This window comes from Eutrigla gurnardus (genome assembly GCF_963514095.1).
Source record: "Eutrigla gurnardus genome assembly, chromosome: 5".
NCBI lineage: Eukaryota > Metazoa > Chordata > Actinopteri > Perciformes > Triglidae > Eutrigla > Eutrigla gurnardus.
Genome location: NC_139919.1, coordinates 18,397,284 through 18,425,046, shown reverse-complemented (window position 1 = coordinate 18,425,046; position 27,763 = coordinate 18,397,284). Strand labels below are relative to the sequence as shown.

General features: G+C 42.9%; 1 protein-coding gene across 1 annotated transcript in view; it reads right to left on the bottom strand.

Annotated features, from left to right (window-relative positions):
- drp2 (dystrophin related protein 2) overlaps positions 1-27,763 on the bottom strand; it is an 88,176-nt gene that overhangs the window by 11,040 nt on the left and 49,373 nt on the right. The window contains exons 7-19 of the mRNA XM_084009506.1: positions 26,280-26,426; positions 22,845-22,923; positions 21,352-21,412; positions 19,817-19,878; positions 19,219-19,293; positions 17,198-17,399; positions 14,916-15,001; positions 11,544-11,701; positions 9,332-9,498; positions 8,378-8,489; positions 7,505-7,641; positions 6,684-6,749; positions 1,231-1,296 (exon numbers count right to left, since the gene is read on the bottom strand). Of these exons, the coding sequence (XP_083865632.1) occupies positions 1,231-1,296; positions 6,684-6,749; positions 7,505-7,641; positions 8,378-8,489; positions 9,332-9,498; positions 11,544-11,701; positions 14,916-15,001; positions 17,198-17,399; positions 19,219-19,293; positions 19,817-19,878; positions 21,352-21,412; positions 22,845-22,923; positions 26,280-26,426 (1,418 nt within the window). The remainder of the gene's footprint in view (positions 1-1,230; positions 1,297-6,683; positions 6,750-7,504; positions 7,642-8,377; positions 8,490-9,331; positions 9,499-11,543; positions 11,702-14,915; positions 15,002-17,197; positions 17,400-19,218; positions 19,294-19,816; positions 19,879-21,351; positions 21,413-22,844; positions 22,924-26,279; positions 26,427-27,763) is intronic.

Below are 27,763 nucleotides of genomic sequence, written 5' to 3'. Positions count from 1 at the left end.
ATGAGGTAGTTATTGGTATAAATAAAGCATAGCGGTGATATCTAGAGGTTGTTCAATCCACCGTAGCTGAAGCACTATTCTACTACTATAAGATTTGTTATTTAGGAGGAACCACTTAACCCTTTGATGCTTTGGTGGGTCAACAATGATCTGCCTGGTCTGTTCTTTTATGACAAAATATTTAGATATTAATTAAATATCCATATTTATGTGGTGAGAATGACCCAGAGTTGTTTCCAATGGAAATGTCCATATTTAATTACTATGTTATTTGACACAGACAATTTCACATTTGATTGTAAGTGGTGTCAAATATAGTTATGTATTATTTTTATTCTAATATGGATTAATTTTTACCCAAGACTGAAGGGTTCAGTGATTTATGCATCTAAGGGTTAGATTATTTTCATGTCCATTACCTGTCAATAAGCAAAAAGTGAACTCACTAACATTGCATTGCACACAGGTAGAGAGTGAAGGCTGCACACACAAAACAGTATGATGCCTGCCAAACACCAGCTGGAGGCACAGATAGCTAAGCAGCATGTTCGGCGCCGTGCAGCAGGAAAAGCAGAGAGGCACTGACAGACAGAAGGACAGATTCGCAGATTAAGAACAACAAGGTACAAAAGGCACGAGAGCGGAAAAACAGCGCTGCTACACCAAGAAAAGGAGAAGTGAAGTGCCATGCACACAAACGCGCAGATGCAAATACTATGTACATGCATGGATGTACATCCAAGCAACGGTAAACATGCGCTTGGCAGCGAAGACGTTGGAAGCAGGCTTGAGTAGCACTGATTTCAGTAGCTAAAACTAGCCTAAAACTAGCTTTTAATGTGGTTTCAATCAGCCTCCTCTCAGGGGCACTTGACTTTAAAATGTGATTAAAAAAAAAGGTAAACTATCTCAATAAAGGAGGAAACGGTCGGTAGCCCACACAGATTTCAACAGAATAAGGACATGGAGCCACACAAATACAACCGTTACCACTCCGTCCACACTTTACACGAGGAGTCCTCCTCTTGTTGGCTGCCTCATTCACATCAAACATGCCCATTCCTCTCACTGCTGTCACCTCGTCACCACCCTGCCACTCAGCCAGCTTTGGACCAACTCTCCTCCTCAGCGGGGTTGTTGTGTATCTACCCACAGCCACGGCCTGTATTCACAGCAGGCATGTGAATGATGAAGGGGGGTAAGGTAGCATGGGGGTGGCTTCATACTCACAGACTTTCATCAGGAGACAGGCTGTCTGTGAAGAATGAACAGTTCTGGCTCTCCATTTCTGCCAATCTGTAGACAGACAAAATAACAATACAGGAGAGAGGGTGAGTCAGAGTAAATGTAGGTTAAAAAATTTATATTATCACACCCTGGGGGAAAAAATGCTTCCTCAAACACAAGTTAACAAAAAATTCTTTAAGCAGTCTGAATAAAACCCGGTGGCCTTGGTGTTATGGACTGAAACTGTCCTCAAACATCTGACTGACAAGACTGCAGAGAGGCAGAAACTGTATTTGCCATAGAGTACAAGCTATAAAAGTGTCCACGAGGAGGGAGGATAAAATTGGGATGAAATACTGTGCACTGTCTATCAGCATGCAGCCAATAAAAAGGGTAAAAATGTGCTACTATCCAGCACCAGGGACAGCGACTGTGTGTGTGAGGAAGCCGCTGTGTAGCATTTCAGGACCAAGGACAGCGCCTCCAGTTCTGCATCAAGTCCTGCTGACTGTCGCATGCTGCTCTGTAACCGTTTCATTACAAGGAATGGTGCAGTGTGGTCACATAAAATACATGTTGTTTATATGGTTTGAGGTTTGATAGCATAAATAAGAAAAAAAAAATCACTGTCAAAAAATAAAGAAATGGTGAATAAGATGGTGACTTGAGCTCAGCAAGTAGATTTGGGCTGGTGTTCTGCTCCCGTCCACATCTCCAAGTATCCCGATTGCTCCCAACAGTTAGACCAATGCCTGTTGCCAGTTCAGTTCAGCTCAGCTTTATTGTCCCACTAGGGAAAATTAGGTTGGCAGCCACGATAAGCCAAGCAGTCGACATAAAAACAAAACATAACAATAAAAATCAGACAGTACAAGGTCTCGTTAAAAAGAACTTCCCGCCAGGAACAGATTATAGCTCATGACGAGTGAATCTCCAGGACAATTTCCCCTTCGTGGAGTTCAGCAGACCAAAGGCTACTGGAACAAAGGATGCCTTAAATCCTATATCGAACCAAACTGAGCTCGCTGCCATCGGTGTGTGGGTGTGTGAACGTGCAGGAGGAAAACTGTAAAGGGCTTTACATAACTGAAGTCTATTTACAAGTCAAATGAGAGAAATTGGATAAATGCAGCATTTAGACTAGTAATGGCAAGTGTGTAACATATCTGCTACATGTTTAGCTGAGTGCAAAAAAAGGATGTGAAAGGAAAAGAAACCAAAGCAGCCGTACACTCCTGCTGTGTTATTATTATTATTTATATATATCAATATTAGCTCATATAGAAACAACAACAGAATATATATTATTAAAGTCAATGACCAAACTGTAGAAAAACCTGCAAGGATATATTAAGTGTTTCATTGTGCGTTCTTAAGGGTTAGCCTTGGAGTCTTACTCAGTTGTTGGCACCTGGCTCATTTGCGTGTGCAGCTGCAAATTTCAAACAATTATTTTAAGGGTTTTCTTTGTGTGTGTTTGTGACACTCAGCACTAATGAGCTATAAAAGCATGTACCGCGTAGCCGCATTTAAACTCTTCTCTCTGGCTTCCTCTTGACTGAAAGACCTTCGCTCCCTATCACCATCACCTTTGCCTCCTCCACCTACGTGCATAGCTTTCACATGAGCGAGGCCTCCCGTTCTCCGACACCCTTTAAAAGGGGATGTGGGAAGATGTGATCTGAAGAAGACGCAGGCAGGGTGAAAGTGGGTACACCACAAAGGTAATTCATTACAAACTGCAACAGTGAATATCACATGCTAATGATGTGCAACAATGTATGACCATCAAAGGGTTTTGATCTGCTCGGGTTTCTCCTTCAAGTAAGGTAATTAACCAGTGCAGAAAAGCAAGCAACTCATGCAAATGTGAGAGGAGCCTTGTGACTGCCCATATATAGAACATGCACACATACATACATACATACACTACATGAAAGCACCGGTCCTAAAGCTACACTGCAGCAATCCCAGAACACACAACGCATTCTATGCTGCATCAACTTTCGCAGAATGTCGTCAGCTGAAGGACGGGACGAGGAAGAGGTGGAGGAGGAGGAGTGAGTGATGTACAGCCTGTCAGGGACATCCACATCACATCCTATTTCTCTCCAGGGTCCGATGACACCACGACACTGAGAATTTTAGGATTTATCCGTGGCACGTTGCCGGAGGCCCAGCCTGTGAACCTGAGCGCTCGTAATTCAACCTGTTCATCAGTAAGCCTCCACAAACCCGGAGTCTCGATCAGGGACGACAGCAAATGAGAAAGGAAAGAGCAGAAAGTAATAGGAAGTAGTAGTACGGGTGTGTTTGGGTATCATGTGTATACCTGTGTCTTTCACCTCCTACATGAATGTAAATGGATGTGAGAGGAAATGAGAAATGGGGGAGAGAGCGAAGAGGGAGGAAAAAATTCTAACCGAGTTCCAAGAGGTTTTTGATTATGTTCCTCTATAAGATGTCAAAGCGGCGCTGATGAAAGGAGTGAACTCTAGTCCTGCATCGATGTGGGGGAGGGGCGGGAGATACAGAGAGCGAGATGTGGAAGAGACACGGGCGGTCTCAGTGTTTGACATGCCAACACATCTAGCTTTTATAACCCCAAATATCAAATATTCTATATCCCTTGAGATGATGCCAGACTACGTTTTTGCCATGGATTAACACGTTTATACCTTATTGGCTGAAAGGGCACACACACACACACACACACACACACACACACACACACACACACACACACACACACACACACACACACACACACACACACACACACACACACACACACACACACACACACACACACACACACACACACACACGCACACGCACACGCGTCTCATATGTCATCCCAAGGGGAAGAATTTCAAAGACTGACCTGACAGTTATTACATCCAGTATTTTGATAACGTCTTTCCATTAGTGTTCAAAGCGAGCAGAGGGTTGCGATTAATACGGGGAATTAATTGAAATGAGAAATTAGAGACAGAGAGTCTCCTCTTATTGTAATGGTGCTCATGCCGACACACATTCATTTTCAGCCGTTATAACCAGTGGTGTAGTGGAGGGTATACGCAGGTATACAGGGTATACCCACCTGTTTTTCTGGCGGTTTACAGTGGCCAGAAAGCCATTGGAATATATAGGAGAGTCACTTCCTCCTCTGTAACCTACCCATCTACCTAGCAGTACACCCACCTCATCAACTACCACTACAACACTGGTTACAACCATTGGTACGATGAGTCAAAGTGCTCAACGGTCAATGAACCACATGGAAGGGAGACACAAAAACAACCACATTTATCGCCTGGTTGTTGTACGTCTCCATCAAACATCCCTGTCTGCCCAAAATGGCATCACTTCATCATTGTAGCCTATTAGACATGAGGAGGAAGGAGGGACAACCCAAATGCATAACATGTAAAATCAGATCAAAATATACACGGTAAACACATTTTAGATAAAAGCTCATTCAGCCTCCCATTCACTCACACAGTAAAGGCAGCAGACTACCGTGCCAGGCGCTGGCCTATCCATCCATCCGCAGCAGCATTGACATGTGGAACCAGGGATTAACTGCTAACCCTGTGAATAGTTGCTTCACAACAAAGCTTTACAATTCAATGTAACAGCTAAACCCTATTTGTATATTGAATTGTATATATATATTCATCTGTAACTCCTCCTATGACACAGTTTATACCTCTGTGCCATAGAGCCATATAAAATATTCTAAACACATCAATGAGCCTGACATGTTTCTTCATCATTTCGACATTGCAACACATCCTGCTGCCAAAAACACTCGCGAGCGCACCGGATCTGTGTCTGAAAATAGTCTCCAAACTAAATCACTATTTACTTCTGTTTGAGAGACCCAGCTGTTCTGCCCAAGATATAATGGAAGTGTGTATTCACAACTCATTTATAAAGATTTAGGGGTAAGGAATTGGCTTCAGGCTGAGGCGCAAACTAGGCATTGGTCACGCACAGACAAAACATGACAAAAATATAGAATATCACCAGCCTTTTACTGTAGCGTAGTTTGAAAATGTGCTACAAAGACATATTAGAAGAATACAAGGGTGTTATATTCACTATCTGTCCACACCAGCAGCATACTCTTCATATGAGCTGTGAGCTGTGAACAAATACAACTATAACATGCTATAAATTATGCATTTAATGATTATTTAGTGCTTATAAAAGATAAATGGGGAGTGTTTTGGGACGATATCTGAAAACATTAACCCCCATCTGAAATGAACAAGCTTACCGATTCATTTTTAATGCAGAAAAAAAAAGAGAGTCAAGAAACAAAGATGTCGTCCTGACGTGCAGAAAGATGAGAAGCCTGTTATCAGTAAAGTTGCTAGGAAACTATTTAGCTGTCGGAGTTTTCTGAAGTTTTCTCAGCAGGCCAAGGAAGACAATTTTCCTCATCTTGTCTAAAATCACACCATGTTTCCACTTCTGCTCTTTTATTTTACTTGGATGGAAAGCAACAGCTTCATTGCTGGTTAAGATATTTCTGAGTGACCAACATGACGTAACAGCAGTTTGAAGCAAATTGGTCTGTAATTAGCAACACGTGAGTACAGGTCAAAAGATTTAACAGAAGAAAGGGCTCGAGAAGAGGGAGAGCGGGAGAGAGACGACGACGACGGAGGAATAAATGTGTGGGTGGGAGAAAATAGAAGAGAAAGATGGAAGATAAGAATAAAAAGGGAAAAAAGGAGGAGAGGGGGAGAGATAACAGAGGTAAAGAGGACAATCGTGCCTGCTCTCTCTTGTTGGAGTGTGTTCCCTCTGTGTTGGCAGGGGTCTAAAGCAGTTGTGTGTAAGAGCCTCGGGGAAGTAATACACAACGGCGTGCGCGCACTGCAGGCACAGCGGGAATGTGTGTCCAACTCTGCAGCGCGGTGGGAGAGTCCAGCGCTTTGCCCCTGTTTATAACCTGTCAGACAGACACTAATCCACACCAACAGCTCCCAGGTGACCAATGGGCTCACCGCCCTAGAAAGTGACAAGCCGCTAGGCACGCTGAACGCCGCTGACCTCCACACACACACACACACACACACACACACACACACACACACACACACACACACACACACACACACACACACACACACACACACACACACACACACACACACACACACACACACACACACACACACACACACACACACACACACACACACACACGTACGTACTGCTCTGCGTACGTGTGCCAGCCAGCATGTGTTCTTGTGGAGATTATGAGGGAAGGAAGCTGCTGGCCTGCGAGGCTACAGTTTCTACCCTGGCTGGAGTACAGTGCACAGCACGGCCAAATCAATACTTCAATCAGTGTGTGGTGAAGACTAAAAGGTGAGGTGAGGGAGCGGAGAAGACGGGAGGGGGGTAGACGTGGAGCTCGGCACAGCGGGGCCACGTACCTGCTGGCATAGTGTTCAATCCTGCTGTGTGTGTCTGCATGGGGGAGCTTGGGTGAGGTGCACGGCCTGGGAACAACAGAAGGTCAAAGGTTAATACCACAACAAACTTTCACCAAGTGTGAATGTGGTGGTCGATTCAAACGTATCGCTATAAGTCAGAAAAAGTTTAATTTGTGAACATAAATACAATTTTAGAGTACATGTTACATGAGCATAACACACAAATCATCATGATCTTAAACTTTGATCTTTATTACAGCGTGCATCTCTAGGAGCTGGTTGGTTCAGGATCTGGAGCGAGGAGATCTAGCATACAGTTACAGGAAGAGCTTTTCAGTAAAGCAAAATATAAGACGCTTGTCACACAAAGAGTCTTAACAATGAGGACAAGCTGAATCTGGAGGATAAAGCTTGTGGATGAAAACACAAAATAAAACTGAACCAATGACTAAATAAAGAAATTAATGCATCGTATTTACTTTGATGGTTCCTAAGACGTTTTTATGATGAAACTCATGTTCATGTTGTAACGCTAAGTGACACTCTTTATAAGAGATCGTACTATAACTGCACGCTCCACATTTCCTCATTCCGATCCTGCCTCAGTTGTCCTGCTTGAGGTCAGAAACCCCTTCATCACTATTCTTTGTGTAGTTCAACCAAGTCCTCTTTTGAGATTTTTTTTCACAGGATTAACATTATGTTAATTTTGAACACAGAGACGTCCCTTTAACCCTTTAACTCTGAACGGGTGACGGATAGATGGACGATAGAAAAGAGAGATGCCTGTGTTTGTGGGAGCGTTTATGTGTGGGACTCACGTCTCCGAGCTCTCGGCTTCCAGGACAGATTGCACTGGCAGGTAGCCTCTCTGCGGGTGCTTGGTGAAGTACTGCTTTGACCTGAACTTATTCTTCAGGGTCTTGGCAAAGTCCCTCATCTTCTCTCCAGAGGTTGTCTGGAGTTGTGATTTAGGAGTGGAGGGGTCGGTGGGGTGGAGGAGGGGTGGAAGGTGGTGGAAAGGTTGGAGAACAATTACACCGCTGTTGTTCTACAAAATGACCTCATCTGGACTGGTTTGTCCCATTTGGACTCTGGAGGACTAATTTCTTCCTCAATCTGCTTTTTCATTCAGTTTCTACAGCTCTCTCTCTCTCGTTTCCTGCTCTATCGCTCTATCATAGTAGAAATCTATAGGCCTGCCTGCTTCACCGTTGTGAAAAACTGTAGGTAATATAAAATATTGTCCAGTGAAAACGAAAATCATTGTACAGATGGCCTTTTGCCACATTTTACAGCTCAGCATTGATTAGAGATTAAATCTGGCACCATCTCAGTCCACTCCCGCACTCCAGCCATGGCTACTCCTTTGAAATTAACTGGACTTCAGAGACTCTGCATGCAATCGCTTAAGACTCTGGTTTAAATGACCTAAATGTAAATGTAAATGTTTTATTGGGGTTTAGTGCACACCGCGAGCTCCAAATAGGCCTATACGTGTGCACTATGTGAGCCAAAAAGGATGTTACTGTTGAGTGGTACTCCCTGCATACTATGGATCTGCCATGTAAGAGGACCTAACAGCCACACACTTAAAGATCAGGAGTATATCCTTTGGAGCACTGCTGAGTTTTATTCCTCCACGGATCCTTGAATTTGTATTCCACTATAGCACTGGATAATGTTTGACTTACTGGTGTGTAGTACTCCATGATGGGGTAGTGCAGCTTCTTTCCCTTGGTAGTGCGGCCGGTTAGAAAACATGTCTGGCAGATGTCCACATTGAACTGCTTCAGACTGCGATACCTGTCAAGATCAATATAACAGAGAGGCTGAGCTGATGCAAGAGAACTGGGTAGAGAAGGAAGGACGGTGTGTGTGTGTGTGTGTGTGTGTGTGTGTGTGTGTGTGTTTAAAGATAAAGCTGCTGCATGTTTATTTATATACTGTTCACACATCCTTCTGCTCCAGACGGGTATGTAAACCATTTCCGTCACCTGTAAAGTTAATGTCTCTTATGCAATAAATTATGTATTGTGATTACTTTTAGCTAGATACTTTCTCATAATGTAAATGATGGATTAAGCAAGGCGAGATTAATATTTTAATACAATCCACGTAGAGTAGACAAATTATTCTCTATGCTAGATATCATGGAAATGAAGGATATTGCATAATAACAGGAATAGGATTTAGCACACTCAAGTCTGTACCAGCTACATTTTTGAGGCATGTTTTGTGTCAGGGACCCTCAAGCATGATGCTTGAAGCCTGCCTCAATAAATACTTATTATTGCACAGATTGGATTGTGCGGCTGCTCCTCTTATTATACATCAGATCTAAGTTCCAGCGTCTCCAACACGCCTTTATCCAGTGAGCAATGGTTCTTATACATAATGAAAACTCCAGCTGCCACTTTAGAAATGATTTTCTTTGCTTCTACTTTTGACTGTCAAAATGTTCCTACAAGCAATATTCAATTCAATTCCTTATCTTCTAATTGTTACAAAGGAACAGTAACCACCATACCAATGCATTTTTGCATTATATTACTCATCACACAACTACTTCACTACACATTTACGTGTAGTAAATGTTATGTGATGTTGCAAAAGTCCACTGTGATCACTGTGTTGTGTTGTGTTACCTGAAGCCCTTGATGGGACACTGTTTGCAGACGTAGCATTTGGCCTGGTGCTTGGTCGACTCTGCGGCAGCCACACGATGGAGGACAGGCAGCCAAACCATCGACTGGGGCTCCAGGCTCATCCACTCCAGGAAATGAGACACCTCAATGGCAGGTTTCCCTGGGGCCTGGGAAAAGGAAGGTGGGCGGGAGGAAAGAAGTGCAGGAGACTGTAAACAATCCAAATATAGATCCGCAGCAGGGCAGGTACACAAAGTAATGACAGGAGAAGGTGTGCTTCCTCTCCAAAGGTTGTCCACCAGTAAACTAGGGAATCAAAGAGAATACAAAACATAAGAGGAGGGAGACGGGGGAAGAAGATGTGCTTTTATGGAAATGTTTGAACAATTATAAAGCTAAAACATAGCAGGCATCACTTCTGTGTCTATGCTGTGTGTACGCTATGTATGCTATGTATATGCAGTCCGTGTTTCCTGCAGACGCCTCGTTGAGAATTCCAAATAAAAAGTGGGATAAAAAAAGGAAGTCAACCTAATAAAAGAATGACTCGCCAGGCACTGAAAATCCGTGATGTGCTAAATTCTCATTAAGTCTGCATCAGAGATGCATTAAGAGGTTGATTTCCCTGGGGCTTCCTCCGCTGCTCAAGCAGAGTGCATAATAAATGTGTGTGTGTGTGTGCGTGTGTGTGTGTGTGCATGTGCACTGGTCACACCGACTGTGCGGTGTACAGAGGCATAGAGCTTTCCGGGGATGAAGGAGCTGCTCTGTGGTGGTAAAGTAGCCAGCATCATGTGGGAGGTCAAATAGAACCTCCTCGCATACCAAACACCTGGAACTGGCTCTGACTATGCTGAGCACACAGCCGCGTCTCAAAGCAGCACGGGGAACAGATGGGCTGCTTTAAACGTCATCGCATGTGTGATAAATATTCCGTTTTCCATGAAAACTCTGTGATTTCTGCACCGTATATCCACCAAACGGTGCGTGTTTGTGAATCAATGCTTATCAGAAATTATAAAAATATTTACTCAAGGTTGAGTTCTTCTTCATGTTGAATTTGTCACCAAAGAAGAAGAGTCTAAAATACTATTAAAAGGTGAGACTCACTCATTTGCAACAGGTCAACCGCTGATGACTGGCCTTACGTGGATATGTCGTCTTTAACTAAAACACCCCGACACAGAGAAAATAATTGATTCTAATCAGCTGTAGATGACACAGCATGCCTGAACCTGAATAAGGTAATTAAATAGAAAGAGGGGCCGACCTCAATAATGAGGGAATTAAAAGGCTTTGCACAGGCCACCTTCTAAAAAAGAGCTGTGGCCGACTCCTAACAACTCCCAAATTGAATGTCAGAAGGTAGAGTTCCGATGACCGGCACCTTACGTGCATTCATAAGGAGGAAGAGACAAATTCATTCATGCTTTGAGCATGTCTCCTCGTTAGCTAATGCTCTGTCTGCTACTGGACTCTCTGAACTCGCTTCATCACATCAATATTCCAACAGATCCAATTCTATAAGCAATGTTCTCATTTAAATGACTTGATTTCACTTACAGTCCATGTATGGGTTGAAACATCGTGCATTATCTTCCGCTGGCTGTATTTCATATGCCTTAAAAGCATCGCAATGCAATATTAATGAGAAGTAATAAGTCTGACTGCGTTGTGGAGTCTGGGCTCCTTTAGGTTAAATAATTATAACGTCTCTGTTTTCTCTGAGAGGAAAGTCGGACTCTGCTGATGTCAATAAATCACAATGGGCTTTACATAGTTGACATCATATTTTTTTGAAGGAAATCATCAAAAGGCAAATGTTTGATCGTGCCATTCATTGTTTATGTTTCTGCCTTTAAAATTCTGTTTCTGTATTTCTGTTACTCTGTCTTGGCCCGGGCAAGTTCTACTCTGATTTCCCAGAGATCTCATTATTTTCATACACAGCAATCAATAGATGAGCGGATTTGAGATACATCATTATACTGTAATAACATGAAATATGTGGGATTTGACTGTTCAAATTTCTTGTGGCAATCGAAGCCATGGTTTGAGCACTGAAACTAGCACCATCAACACTCCCCAGTGGTGTTCAGTTTATCATCATGTGAATACACTGGACTATCAATGTGTTCGATATCAACACCATAATAGTGTTTATCTGATCAAATGGGGTTTAATCTGCAACACGCAGCGACTCTGTCCTCACCACGCGGAAGCAGCTGCGGACGCTGGGCTCCACGTTGCTGCCCCCGAAAGCAGCGACTTCACCCAGCTGTCGGGGGATCTGGATGGCTTCATGGAGAAGCAGGCTGAGGTGACGCTGGTCCGTCAAACCTCCAGGACCAGCCACCTGACGGAATAAATCTGCAGCAACAAGAAAATACAGGAAATGCATAAAGAAAATCAATTATGCAGTAACTCCATTATACACCAGCAATTCGTTGTGCACAGCATTTGTATGCAGGAGAAGCAGTTGTTGGTATTATTATCACATCGACAAACATTTCTTCTACAGATGCTGATTTTTTGTGTTCAGCTTTAAAAAATTGAAATACGTTTTTTTTTTTTCTTTAAAGGCAGACCCTTGTGGACCAACATAAACAATTTTGGTCATTTTTAGGGGGAGATGCTTGAAGAGTAATTTGAGATGCAATTCTATGCAATTCCAAGACTGTGTGGAAATAAAACATACATACAGCATGCAAAAGCCGCCACTGCCTTTTATAGACATGCCCAAACTGCATAGGATTTGCATGGACATGTCTGTTAAAAGGAGACTCGTGGGGACCCATAGAACCCATTTCCATCCACATATCTTGAGGTAATTGCCATAATTCAGCCTAACTTTGAAGTGTTATACAGCCCCCCTTCCCGGCAAGTCAGCATGACACAGTTGGCACCAATCAATTCCTCCGTTTATCTAGTTTCATATGATACCAGTAGCTTCACTCTCAAAGAGCACGCTACAGCCTTAAAGACAATATTTTGGTCTATTTGTGGGTGAAAAGCAGCACATCTTTTTGTCATGTCATTTTTAACAATAGTCCTCCGATCCCTAGCAACAGGTTCACCAAACCATAGTTACATGGAATAAAACTCACTTCAGCAACATATAGACGGGGGCAGAGTTGATATCGATAGATCGGCTGCTGGTCTGCTTGGCGATGCAAGAGCTGCATAAGTGCAGTCTTGTCAGGTTTTGAATGAGGACGTTTCCAAGCTATAGCTGGGACTCGCCTGTCACTGGAGAGATGGGTGCTGACAAGCATGTAAGGCTGCTACGCAATGCCAGTAGCAGCATCCAATGTGTCCCCCTCTCTGTGTACTTATTCCACCCTACAGAGGACACTTGGCTTTAACACCCGCATGTTAAACAGTGTCCTTTTTATAGTTCTCATAACCAGAGCTGAGGCGTCTTTGACATTTTAAATGTTCACATTGAGCTGTTTGATAGAGATGAGTTTTGTACATGTTTTATGGAGACATTACCACGGTATATAGGCCTATTACATCAGGAACATGCTGCCTGCAGTGTTGCAAAGTCTGCTGTGAGATAATGGCATATTCCTGGAGTTGGCTGCACAATCCACAAACTATCTGAACAGTTAGTAAGAAACTACCTTTTTCGGGATGAATGTGTAAAATGTATACTATTTCAGAAAAGTGTACATGAGTTCTGAGGTGACTTTATTGGAGGGTCTGTTATCTAATCCCCTTCTGACATGGCCGTCTTAAATAAATAAACCACAGCCACAAGGTTTACACCCAGGCTAGCAGCGCTATATGACACTGTACATAGCTAAATGCTAATGTCAGCATGCTAATATGCTCACAGCAATGCTGACATGCTGCTGTTTCACCAGGTATAACGTTAACTGTGCTCAACAGTTTGTTTGCTAACATTTCTTAATTAGTACTACACACAAGTACGATGTAATAATGAAATCATGGTAGTTGTAGAATTATTTGAGCCTGGACCAAAGTGGTGGACTGAGTGACCGACATTGCCGTCCCTCGCCACATTGCTAAAATACAAAGTGAGGTTACACTTTGGAAGCTCAGTTTTGACAAAATTATTCCAGCTGAGACTTAAATTTGTTTGATCGACCTTTCAAAATGTCATGTACAACTATTTAAACTAAGCACTGCAAATAGAGTATAAAACCTGAGGAGTGTATCATGTTCCCCAGCTCAATATCCTCTTAATGAGACACATTAAAGAGACCTTTCAAAGGCCGTATGGTCTCAGCTATGTTTTTTTTTCTATAGGTCAAAAGGTAATTCTATGTTTCCCAGCATCATTTCATTGAAATCACCCGGCGACAGCTTATAGCTTGCTTGTATTAAACTATTTGAAACCTACACATTTGTGAGCAAGACAGAGTTAGACTTTACATTTTAGACATTTAGACAGTGGCTGAATGGATTTTAAAACGATTCAAACCATATTTGAAATATCAATCTCCCTTTCGTTCTTTTTCAATTTGAACTGTGAAGATAGTCCATACCAATCTCTTATAATGAGGACTCAGAGGAACATAGGAATAGACCCCTCTAACTGTCTGGACTATTTCCTCCCTCAAATATATTCAGAAATTGATTTTAGTGGATCATTTTGGAGGACTGAAAAACGTTTCATATAGCCGCCATGTTTTTCTGATGAGAAAATTAGAGGCAGAAGCCAGTGACACAGCGGTAAGTGGTGCGTTTGTCAAACTGGGTGTGAAAGAAGTACAGACTGATGTCTGCAGAACCGTGCATGTGCCGATGCAAATGTTAAGTAAAAGCACATAACCCTAACATTAGATGTAGCATTAAAAATGACTGGTACCAAAGTCCATTAAAGTCCTTTTTGAATTTCAAGCCAAAGACGGGCGATGATGGAATAAACACCCACCATCTGTATCTCAAAGTGGGTTGATGCAAATGCTTCAGATTTATTTGCAAATATTTGTTCCAGTGACGTCTGGTGTTGGCAAAAAAAACAACAACAAAAAAACAGCAGCAGTCAGTGAAAAGACAAACAGTTATAAGAACACCACATGTCTACCTGAATCCAGAAAGAAAAGAGCTGACTCACACCGGGGACGATTCAACTGAAGGCTAATCTGTCATGTCTGTCTTTAAAAGTCCACACAGATGGTGTGCCAGGCGTGAATCATCCTTGCATGAGTTTGGCAGAGTTCTCTCTGATCTCATATCTACAAGCTGTTCCAGGTCCAGCTATCACCACTTCTGTCCGTTTTACCTTTATTTTCATCATGATTTGTAAACTGGCGTCACAATCTCAGAGTAAAACAAATCTTGCATCACTGAAGAAGGAGGACGGGGGCGCCTTAGCTCTTTGCTAGTTGAATGGTGGGCCATAGAAAGACAGTGTGCTTGAATGGTGCCTTTTTAAGGCCCCTGGTGTACTTTGTAGAAGTAAAGAAAGCTTTCTCCATTAAAGCAGCAGACTTCGTTCCTACATTAGACTAAGTGGATGTCTTTATGTACTGGCAATCAGGGCCGTTTTGTTTTGGCTCATCGTTTGCAGTCGAGGAGATGCATTAGGCACATGAGCGAGCATCAGACTCACATTTGTACTTCTCTTGGACGTCTGCGTTGCACAAGCTCACCAAACCCATCTTGAAGCTCAGGACTCGCATTTTGCCGTTACGAGCGCTGGTGAAAAGAAAAGAGAGGGAGAGAAACAGTTGTGAGGTTGCAATTTAAAAAAAAAATAAAAAAAAACGAACTGTGAATGGATTCAAATGATGGCTTATTATGTTGCTGTAATACGCTGGCTGAGCCCTGCTGGGAGGGACAGAGTGTTGGAGGAATTACACGGGTCAAAGCAGAGTACGGTACAGGTCAGCGCAACAGTGTGAAATTGTATTAGAGCTCATCCAGAGGACCTAAAGGCACTCCACTCGATGAAGTGGTTTGTCTGTGGGCCAGAAGAGCAATAATAAGCTCACAATGCCACTTACGTTACGGACAAACACATGCATGCATATCGCAATAACACACAATCGCAGAATCACAAGGTTCTGTTGAATAAAAGTGAATGAATAGAATTAAATGATCAACGGCCAATGGCAAGGCCAGTGAGACGGATGCTATTATTTCCCGATTTGAGCCTTTAATTAGCTTCTCTTTTTTTTTTCCTGCATGAAATAAACACAAAAAAGCACCGTCGCGACTCGTGTCAAGATTTCACAGTTTGGGTGCCAACGCGGCCTGGAAGACTTTACTGCCGAGCAGAGCGGTATTGGCAGAAACCACAGGCTTATTGGATTAACTTTTGAATCGAAATCAAGAACATCGCATTCATCACAGAACATCAGATCAATGATGTACAAAATTGACTCAAAGATTGAGTTAAATTTCCAGAGCTGGGATGTTGCTTCGAATGAGTTCAAAGTCGGAACCCTGTTTTTCCTAATTTGCAGATCAAACCTTGAGAAAGTGAAACATCATTGAGGCTCAATCATAGGGGGACCAGACGTCGGAATAATGTTAAAAAAAAACAGTTGTCCTGAATCCTGCTCTTTGCATCCCAAAAATCAGACTAATCCAGAGTTTTGATTAGTTATAGCCTAAACAACCTTAAACATTGTGATTTTGTGTTACCCACTGACAGCTACTGATGAGTGTTAGACAATAATTACTCTTGTAGTTGTTGTTTTTTTGGTGCAAATAAAACCCAACACATTGTAATGATGTGGTTGTATTAAAATCTTTCTGGAAGAAATCCATCCATCTGGTCCTGGTGAACATTGTGTGAAAAGCAAAAATGTTACTGCTTTGGAATGGGGAGGGAAATACCCATGATTCATTGTTGCCTAGAGATTCAAACAAATTGTACTACTATTATTATTAATACTGTTTGTTGACATTGAATATAATGCATGAAAAGGACATGCCAATATGGCCACGTGAGTACGCCCATTCCCAAGTATCTAGTTACCCTACCAGCCCGTCACACGGAGAAACACAGGGAGAGCGTTGCTGTCAGATTAAGAGTTGCATATGAGAGCAACACCTTTCACACACACACACACACACACACACACACACACACACACACACACACACACACACACACACACACACACACACACACACACACACACACACACACACACACACACACACACACACACACACACACACACACACACACACACACACTCTGCCATGTGTCACATGCCATCATCATGCACTGCTGTGCTGCTCCTAGGGGGACATATCAGTCCTGCACGCCCCGCTAGTGTGACACGCCTCTGCACACTGTAATGTGCTGTAATGCAAACACACAGATAAAAAAATACGCACATCTCATTCAGATTCACTGTAGCTATATATCGGAAAACAAAAAGCAATTACTGAAATTTATGCAGATTAGTCGCTGATTAACTCTCATTAGCAGCGAGTTGTCGAGAGCCGTGGACTGAATTTACAGCGCTTGGTGGGGTTCTTCCTGTATCTCCGCCTCTGTGCGCGGTGTTTCCTCTTTGGACGATGGTCGATTAAGACCAGAGATGGGGTGAAAGTTGGTGTTAAAGAGGATTTGTTTCTCTTTAACACCAACGAGTCTCGGTAGGAGGATTGGCTCTCTGCCTGGACATTGTTATTATAACTGTAGCTACACTGTGGCTCTTTATGGATGTCTGTACAACAAGCCACTGAACCATTTACATCAGGAAGAGTGTGAGGAATAGTTTAACTCTATTATTTCATACTAACTTTCATTCAGATGACCTGGTGTAATGTGCAAGGGCAACCAGGACTATGTATCAGTGTCATGCATGGCAATGTAAGTGATAAGTGACACACAGTTAAAGCCAGCCTCATAATTGGAAACCTCTCACCCACCTGTCGTAGACGTTGAGCAGCCAGTTGAGACACATGTCGACACAAAGTGGAATGTTGACCAGCACGGACCTTTCCTCCTCCAGCCTCTCGTACACAGCCGTCAGGCCGTGGATCATGTCCACCACGTCCATCACGTTCTCCCCCTGCTGCAGCTCCTGCTCCCGAAACACCTCCACCAGGCTGCTCAGTGCCACTAAATCCACTGGAAACACACACAGACACTTATTTAGCAACACAGTTACCTGGAAAAAAAATCACTTCCATTGTGATCATGTGCAGTGGTGGTATTCAGATATTTTACTCAAGTATAGAAGTAAGAAAAAGTACAGTATCAGCATCAAAATATTCTTACCAAACTGAAGAGTACTTATGCATAACGGCACATTTCAAAGTTACATTATGTTATTGGATTATAATTACATGTATTCATCACCTTAATGTTGCAGCTGGTAACGAGCACATATTGACTCAAACCTTATATACAGACGCTTATAATTTATTACATGACGTGTATTTGAATGAATAATGTAAATCTGCAACGTAACTTAAGTTACCGTATCAAATAAATATAAATATACTGGAAATACTCAAGTAAAGCACAAATACCTCAAAATGTCATTAATGTACAGTACAGTACAGTCCATCATTAAATGTACTTAGTTACATGTTGTGTGAGATTTGTATACTTTTATACGGCTCGAGATAAAGTAAAGTGAATGTTGGTGGACAAGCGTGTACACAGGTATGCAAACAGGTAAATGCTGGAGCTTGGAAACAAACAGCAGACCTCAGACTGAGAGCAGAGCAGACGATAGCAGCACAGTGCTTAGTCACCCTTTTTGCCCACTTAAGCCCGACCAGATGTTTCGAGAGCGGTGACACAAATTTGATTCCGCTCTTCTAAACTAATTTCATGGCCCCGTCCCTAGGAGTGGAGCTAAAAGGATGTCCGTGGATGCCAGGTATAATTGGATAGCACGATAATGAGGAAGAACAGGAGAGAGGAGATAACAGGGCAGTATCCACAGGGTTATGAGGGAATCACCTTAAAAATGTATTTCTGATGGACTCTTAGGAAGCACTGCTCAATCATTCACAAAGTGTGCAGAGTTCCGTTATCGAGGCTGCCTGGCAATTAAATTCTGTAACGATATCAACTAGCAGGGTGAGATAAGGGAGCGGGCAAGAGAAAGAAAGAGGGAGAGTCAGTGAAAGAGGTTTTTTTCACGGCGGACTGAGCATACTGAGTTTTTATTACAGCAACTCAGGATGTGGAGGAGAGAGAGAGGGTTGGAGGAGAAGGTAGAGAAGGAAAAAGGGGAGAAGAGGAGGAAAGAAAAGTGTGAAATTGGCCACTTGCAGAGGAAGATATAGGCTCATCTGGAGTCAGTGGGTGCAGGTGATGGAAGATGGATGAGATTAAGGTGTTGGGAGAGCATGAAGATGGAGAAAGAAAAGCCAGGTTTGAGGTAGGGGAGGGAAAAACCGAGAGAGCCGAGAAGCACTGAAGAGGACAAGAAAAGCACTGGGAGAATTTAGAAACATGGTGGGAAAGTGAGAGGGTCTGGCTCCAGTAAGATACTATAAGTGGCGTGACCCTGAAGGGGCACACATTCAAGCCTCAAAGCAAAAACTAATTGGCTTCTCTTGTAAGTGAAATGGACCAATTAATAGCCCTAATTACCTAGCAGCCCAACGATCCAGGCTGTAATGACAATTAGGAAAGAATCTGGCAGTTGAGTGGTTCCTAGTGGCCCTCGGACGTATCAATACTTCTGATTTTCTGCATTTTAGAGCCAATGGGAACGGCCAGCATATTACATTTCCATATAACGCAGAGAGGAGCGAGGAGTCCTTCAATAACTGAACAGAGAAATGTGCCACAGCTAATCGCTGTATCTCATTCCCGAAGAGAGCTTGTCATCGTGGATTAGTGATGGTGCAGGATAACAGTATATCACTTATCCAGCCACCTCAGCAGTGCGGGGCAGGAAGTGCCATCTATGAAATACTGTACATACATCTCAGAGCCTTCTGAACTCGCCGCAGCTTCATGGCCGTTCTGTATGCTGAGAACTTGATGTTGTTCAGATCCGCTAATGGAGAGAGAGAGAGGGAGAGAGAGAGAGATTAGAGTCAATGAAAAGATGAGGGAAAACAAAACACCCTGCCATCGAGGACTTAGACATCGATATCTCTCTTCCTGGTTATCAGTCCGTTGCAGGAGTCATTAGGGGCGTGTACAGTATGTCACACTGTACGTGCGTGTGCACATGCCTGTGCCTTGCTGAGCATGTGTACAGCGTGCCCGTCTCCCTCGAAAGCTCCCCGTGTCAGATCAGATTAAAAGTAAGACACATGATGTCATTTAATCACAATTAATTAAAGGCTAAGCAAAAAGCAATCACAGCGCTGGCAAATTGGGCCTTGTAGGTTAATGACAGCAGAGATGTAGTCCCGAAGGTGTTTGAAATACAGGGAACTTAATGAGCCGTGTGACGGGGCCTTCAAAGCCGCGGCCCAGTGGAGCCGTGCTGCTGATGCCGCCGCCGCCGCCCAGCGGGAGTCCTGGGCCAGAGAGCACCACTCCAAGGGTCCTTTAATTGTCTCCTTACTCACCCAGCGCTTGGTAGAGTTCTGTCATCTTTGGATGGTCCCAGCACGTTGTCTGAGCCTGATGGCTGGGGGAAACACAGGTAGAGGAATATGTGAAGCAGGCAGAACACAGGTGTACATTTTAAGGCCAGAAAGATCAAGGAAAGAATTTAACAAATGAGCTGAAGGGGCAGATAGAGAGAGAGAGAGAGAGAGAGAGAGAGAGAGAGAGAGAGAGAGAGAGAGAGAGAGAGAGAGAGAGAGAGAGAGAGAGAGTGTACAATATACTGTATACAAGAGATTTCAGGCCTGTAAAATGCAGTCGTATGTCAAACACGATTTGGGTTCAGGCATCAAAGTTACATAACACTGATGCTCTGCTGGAGATATAGTGCCAGCAACGTAAAAAGCTTCAGTCAGTGACACCACAAAAAATTCCCACACACACACACCAAAATCAAAAACATACATTTGTACTAGCATCTAGCTCTGTGGGCACAGTCAGAAAAAAAAAACATCCAATAAAAAAAAATACAAGCGCAGCAAAATTCATACAGAAACCCTGAAGCAGGAAGTCTGCAAAGACCCAGGGGCCTTTTAGGGCAGCATTAATCATTTTACCTGTGTGGGTGCTCATTGATTGATACCCAGTGTAGTGCTACTCAGATACTACTCCCACCCTCATTGGTACATTAATGTAACCCATAAATAATTGACTAGGAGACTAAATCCAGACCCACGAGGTTCTGCTGCTCATGATTAAGAAAATAAATACTTGCTTAGTAGAGAAACAAACACAACCCGGTTACAAACCTGCACACACCAATGTACCATCCCCTTGCCATAGACACACACACACACACACTCACACAGTTCATTGATAAAACCAGCAGCTCTAAAGGTGAAATAGTATTGACGAGGCAAGTAGATAAACAGATGAGTTCTCAAGCAAATGGGGTTCCCAGTAGCTCAATAGAGTCCCTGAATCATTTAGTATGTATCTGCTTTCTAATGGAAACTCTCTACAAATGTTTGAGCAATGGAAAGATCTTGGAAAATGTGAGGCAAGAGGTGTCTGAACCTTGGCTGGATTTTTGCAGTTAGAGATGTGATTTGACTGGTGACGAAGCATGAAGCTTTCTTCTAGATGCCTGAATCGCGGCCTATCTCTCTTTTTTTTTTCAGTGATTCAAATACTGGCTGTCTGGTGTTTGCTCACAGTGGAAAAATAACCAAACCAATCAGAGTTCTGCAGGCATTCAATTATCAATGCACATGGTGAAATGTGGTAAAAACTCTATGAGCGTATTTCTATGATAAACACACCTAATGTTATGTTAACTGATACTGCAAGTTTTTGTGTTTTGTGTCAATTTAGCAGATAAGTCTGCCATGCAATGAAATCAACTACATTTAGCTTGAATTTAACCTTAGTGGAGGAAAACGGAACCAATGTGCTCCACAGACCCATTCGTCCTAAAAAATGAGAAAATATTCCCGAAGCCAGCCGAGTGCATACATTTCCACAATGCAGAAACTGACCCTGACGGTACACTCACTTGATGTAGTAGGGCACTTTGTTCGGGGAGATGGCACGCTCCCACGGTATCTGCACTGAACCTGCACAAACACACAAAACCCAAATCAATTTTCAGAATTGGCATGTCACGCATGAAAAGCCATTGTGCACAGCGTGTCCGGACAGCGACTCCATTCAGGCCTCCTTAACAGAGCTACTCTGGCGTACAACAGTAAAGGGAGACGTCTATTGTGTCGGGTTTCCACAGAGTGTTGGTGTGCTCGGCGCGGCCTGATACAACACAGGAGGCAGAGGAGTCGGCCGCAGCGTTTAAACCGGCCTCCAAACTGAACCACGGGGGGTCCAGCAGAGGATCAAAGAGGACTGGAAGAAGCAGAGGTACTGATACAGAGGCAACAAACATACACACACCATGTCATTGTCCATTATTGTATCACGGCACGGCACAATGCAGACTGGTATGTTGTTGCCCTGGATATGTGAAAAATGCTTACACACACAAAGACTGAAATAGGCTCACAAATCAAAGGCAGAAAATATATTCATCCTTTATTTAAGTGAAAGTACCAATACCACAATGTAAGAATACTCAAATTGTGCAGAGAAATGCCCATTTTGACTGATATTTCTTTATGAAGAAGATAAATTAGGGGTTGGACCCACTCTAAAGGGTCTTTTGGGGGGTAAACATTGCTGCGTTTTGTCTCTTTGAGCCTCAGACATTTATTTGAAAGTTGGTATAGATTGTATAAAATGAAAAAGTTCCTTAAATTGTACTTACATTAAAGTACTTAAGTAAATGTACTTTGCATTCCACCACATGTATCCATCCATGTACAATTAGCACCTTAAGCCCCTCTCCATATGTATCATGTGCTATATCAAACAACACATTCATTTAAATGCATGTTGATACATAAAACACACACACAGACGCAGACAGAGACGTTCCCGCAGGGCCCAGTGGGCTGAGTTGGCAGTGGGGTCTACTGCTGTATAAGCCCCAATGTGGCATCTCTGAGCCAGCGTGACAGCAATAAAAGTGGATGGGGTCTGGTGAGGACATCGGAGGCACACAAGCACACACAGCTTCAGTCACACTCACGCAGGGAGCCCTGCAACACACATCCGTTTAAATTAGGTAAAATAAATCACATTTTCCAGGCGTCCCGCTACACCACTGTAGCAGGATGAAGAGCAGCAGGGGAAAAGAGAAGAAACCAAAATTCACAAATATGCATCTCTGTTCAAATTAGAGAAATGAGAGATCGGATGAGCCCTGGCTGGGGATGTTTATGGTGACAGGAAATGATGACAGATGAACAAAGCATGCAAGCCTCCACCACTAACCCAAACACACACAAACCCATGCAGTGTTCCATATCCTTAGCGTCCCAAAACTGTTGTACACCAAAACTTTTCATCCTCCCCACACTCTGAGACAGTGCCTCGGCACGGCTCGGATTGGTGCAATATGAGGTACCGACTTCAAAAGCAGTGGAGGTCTCTTACTGGACAGGAAGTGCTGCGATCCGGGGCCAAAGTCTCTATGTGCATCCTGGAGTTGCTTCAGCCGCTCCTCTATGGAAGCCTGAGGAAACACACACGCAAAGTTAAATCAAAGGGAATCATGCTATTCATCCGCCTCTTCTACAAATCCCCCAAAGAAAGAAATGCACGCACACAGACCACCTGTTTCTCCTCCATTAGCTCACTACAAAAAATAAATGCTGTCTTTTTTCCCCCCCTGCTGCCCCTCTTTTAGGACTTTGAAAGCCTTTGAAGAGCGACAGGTATGAAGACAGAGATTACGAAATAATGTAGTTTGTTAAAAATGAGGACAACGGTTCCTGGTTTGCCATGTCGGTGTGGAAAAGATGATGAAATGAAGGGAGAAGGGGGGCTGCAAAGCCTCTCATGTGTTGCATCAATAACCACGCGGACTAAGTTGACAAAATTGAGTTTGGAAAAGCTTTTCATATCAGTTACTGTATGATGCCCTACCGAATGGGATTTAGTCGGCCTAATCCTGGTTTATTTGACATGTATTGGATTTGGCACATGAATCATTGTCAGCTGGATGTTTGAAACAATGAGTAAATCCTATGAGGTAGAGCGAGAGGAGAGGAAGAGGAAGGAGAAACTCTGAGGAGCACAGGCCACGAGTCGTAATGTGTAAAGTTAGCGTGAAGTTGACGTTTTCTCACACACACACGTCATTGTTCTTCCAGCAGAAAATAAAACAATATAATCCGGAGCGCGTTTTAAATGGGTCGGGACTAATATAGAGCATTGCCAATGTGCCGTGGAGATGATACTGCCAACTGTGCAGTGTTGTACAATCTATTTGTCGCGCAGGCAATTTGGGCCGCTCTAAAGAAGACAAATGACTGAATTATCCATGATCGACAAATATTAGCAAATCAAATTTGGAAATGCATTTTTTTGTTGTTGCAGAGCAGCCAAAATCAACAGGGCACAGGATGTTGCCGGGGTTTCGCATTTATCATTTTTAATTAAGAGAGAAATGGGACACAGGGAGGGAGACAAAGAAGAGAGGTTCCCCCATTCAGCTTGCTTTCCCGGCGCAAGATAGCAGGTTAGTGCATCTTATTGCATTGAAATTAATTAACGTGGCCGAGGGGAGATAGCAGATCGACCGGGGTGCAAGCAAGGCAGTTCGAAGAATGTTTTTTTTCTTCTCCCTCCAAACCGTTTGCAACACCTGCCTCTTCATGTGCCACTTGGGCTTTGCTGGTATCACGGAAACGTTGTTAATAATCCGAGATGTGAGGGATAAATATCTACTGGTGACTACGGATACCGGAAGCCTTTTTAACAGGGTTGATCATCAGGGGACCGGCTTGCTTCCTGAATCAAAGACCAGAGGACACAACTACCAACTGCAGCGCACAGTGCCTCAAAGATATCGCAGAAATTGTCCTTTAAAATAACTTTTTCATGAAGGCTCTTTTTTACCTCTAAGCTTGTTACCCAACAATCCTCTCATAAAATACAGGTGGATTCGTCATTTCAGTTGACATTTCAGTCTCCATAAAGGGTTTTTCTGGATTAAATGACCATCTGGATGCTTTAAACAATCATTTTAACAATCATTTATACAATCATTCATATATACAGTATACAGTATATATATATATATATATATATATATATATATATATATATATATATATATACTTGATCCATTTGGTCAAAGAGCTTAAAGTGGATCAACACAGCTAAAAATACATTTTACAGGAGAAGTGCTTTTTAACAAGACACAAGCCCAAATCCACACTACATCCTAATTCTACACATCATGTAGTACATACTAACATTAATATACTGTTTAAGCGGTCAGTGTACAGATATTTAAACATACCATTTTAAACAAACAGGAAATGGAACTATAAAAATGACATTGGATGCCAATCAAACTGCTTTGGAAACTTTGAGAAGCTGCAACCAATTAAACTTCACAAAGAGACATCAAAATATTTTTTCTAATACTTTTGTTTTCCAAGACTTTTTTTGGAGCTGCTTTTATCCACCCACATTTCTTTTTCGAGCTGTCAGCTGCTCCACCATTTCCTTTGTGCATTGAACTTTATTTAGTTCTTTTTTTGCTATTGAAACTCCCCACAAACTAACAAACCTGCTTAAAATCAATATGCAGCGGGGATTTGGGACAAAGTGTAAGACACCACAGCCATGCTAGTGGCTCTGTGCCCTCTGCCGACATCATCAAAGTCATAAAGTTACATCATCTGGGGATCACGAATGTCTTTCCAAAGTTTCATGCAACTCCACCAAAGAAGTGAAATTGACAAACCAACATTGGCCTCTGTAGGAAACTGCTAACAACAAACTGCACCAGATAATAATCCAACCCGGGCCAAGTTGTTGAGAAGATCTACAGAGAGCACCAGTTTGAGACTCTGGCTATAACAGATTACTTGCTGCAAACAGTCCAACCAACTTTGTTTGCATCACTCGGAACAGAAAAAACCTTGGCTTACAAATCAAACCCACAGCTAATCTGTACAGCTCGGTTCTGTTCTCCCCATGAAATGTTGCACTCGGAGCTATTTCAGGGCGACACGAGGAACATGAAAGCCGCGTGGTCGGGAAGCCGTGAGTCTGCAAAGTTGATGGTGGAAATTAATTTCCACAAATTGTTGAAGGGATGCTGAAATCATAATGTGCAGACGGCAGAGAGGGAGAGAGACAGACAGGAGGACTGGCAATTAAAACGTAATGACGAAGTCACGGACGGCCAAGGTGTGGTGAAGGTCATCTAATGGGAACGGGCTGTTCTCCAGTCGATGCTGTTGTGCCTGCAGGAGCGCTACAGGGATGGCTTAGTGAGAATGCAGGGTCAGCTGGGAAGTTGCACACTGTAGATTGACGGTAATGCTCACTGGATAATGCACCCATACATTCAGCTAAGCATCAAATGGAGGGCAAGTCCAGTTCAATGAATCCAAGGCACTTTATCCTTGAAAATTTTAAAAGGCTTCAAGAGTGTGTGTGTGTGTGTGTGTGTGTGTGTGTGTATATATATATATATAATTGTTGTGGACAATTGTTGATATTTCACTTTTATATCAAGCACTTAGTTCAGTGTTTTTTTTTTTAATGATTCCTGTGAGTATCAGCTTGAAAACATTATGATCCGCCCTTCTAATGGGACATTCTGCTCTCCCTCCCCTCAATCACACCGTTGTCCTTCACAAACTCAAAGAGATATAGAGGACATGTTGGAGGCAGTCGGAGGCCTGGAGCGTGGGCACCACTGGAGCCTCACATAAACCCCTTTAAACTTGCATTAGGCCACACATTACACATGGAATCGCTCCCTATTGTCTCCCTTGGATTTGACTGCTGGAAAAGCTGCTGCTGACAATGTCAAACAGACGACACAGACCCAGCAGTAAACTCTACCTGAAGCACTTTCCATCTGCTGTTGAGATGCTCAAGGGCGCGGGCGTTCTCCATCGACAAATGGACATCAGAGATAGCCAGCTGGTGGGCCAGATCATTGATGTGCTTCATGCCCTCCTTCACCTGGGTCAGCTCCTCCTTAAATAACTGGAGGAGGAGGGGAAGTGCCAGGAAACAGAGGAAAGACAAAACAAATCATTCAAATTCAGACACAGGGATCCATTCTTGATTTATTTCACCCAAATAACACAAATGGTAAAAATCAGAATGGCACAGTCACATGTCATTACCCCAGTATATTCTTAGCAGATTTGAAATTCATACAGTCAACTGTGTCTCATACATAATAACAGTGTGCAGTCCCTATCATTTTACACTGTTTGTATGCACATAATCTGTTTGTTCATACTGCACCCAAACTAAAGAAGAATATTATTTATTATTACATGAAGATATGTGAAAGATTGAGAATAAGGCATGAACTTCAACACGACGACCAAAGCGTCTGAAATCACATGTTTTTTTAGGGATTACTTCCCTTCATTTCTTCCTAAATGTGTAAATTTGAATGACGTGAATTCATGTAAAACATTCACGTTAAAATGTTCCAACCCAGATTTGGTTGTAATCAAATTAAGGTTTTAAGTTTTCATGTGTACCATGATGGATGATCTACTGCAGCCTGAGCAATTTGTAACCCCCGTGGAAGCTTCACGCTGTAGATATGAAATTCCCCAAAATGGATTATTTTAATGGCAGGACATAAATCCCTGATCTCTGGAAATATGCTGACTGTGAGACAAGTAGGGACGATGTAAAACACAGAGGCAACAGAAGAGACGAGCAGAAATGTAAAAAAAAAAAGAATGCTGAATCGTTATCATGGGGGGTGTCAATGCAAAACTGTGAGTGCACAGCTGAATTAATTAATCAATTAATCCGCAACTGTTCTGATATTTTTTCTCGCTCAAAAAAACATCTTAAAGGTGGTTCAATCTTCTCAAATATGGGGGTTTGCTACTTTTCTCACTTTTATGTGGTTTTTAACTGTTGATTGAACGAAACAAGATATTTAAAGATGTCAGCTTGTGATTTTGGGAAGCAGAGACGTGCATATTTGACCTTTTTTCTGACATTTTGTAGCCCTTAGTTGCAGCTCCAGACTTGTGTATGCAAGTGTGCGTTACGTGCGTTTGTGATCTTGTCTCATTTGCATGCATGCACGTGTGTGTTTTCTACGCGTGTAAATGTGACTGGCTGAGGAAATTACAGATGAGGCCAACTGATGAGCCTGCCCTAAACACGTTCAGGCTGCGACAGTGACATGATGATTATGAAGGGCCCGCAATCACGAGCCGCGGCGGCACCTCGGCACGCCACGATGACTGAACCGATGGCCTGCCATTTGCTTAACAACATCTATTCAACCTGGGAATTGTAGCCCCCACCATCTCACCACGTCAGTTTGAAATGCCACGTCCTTG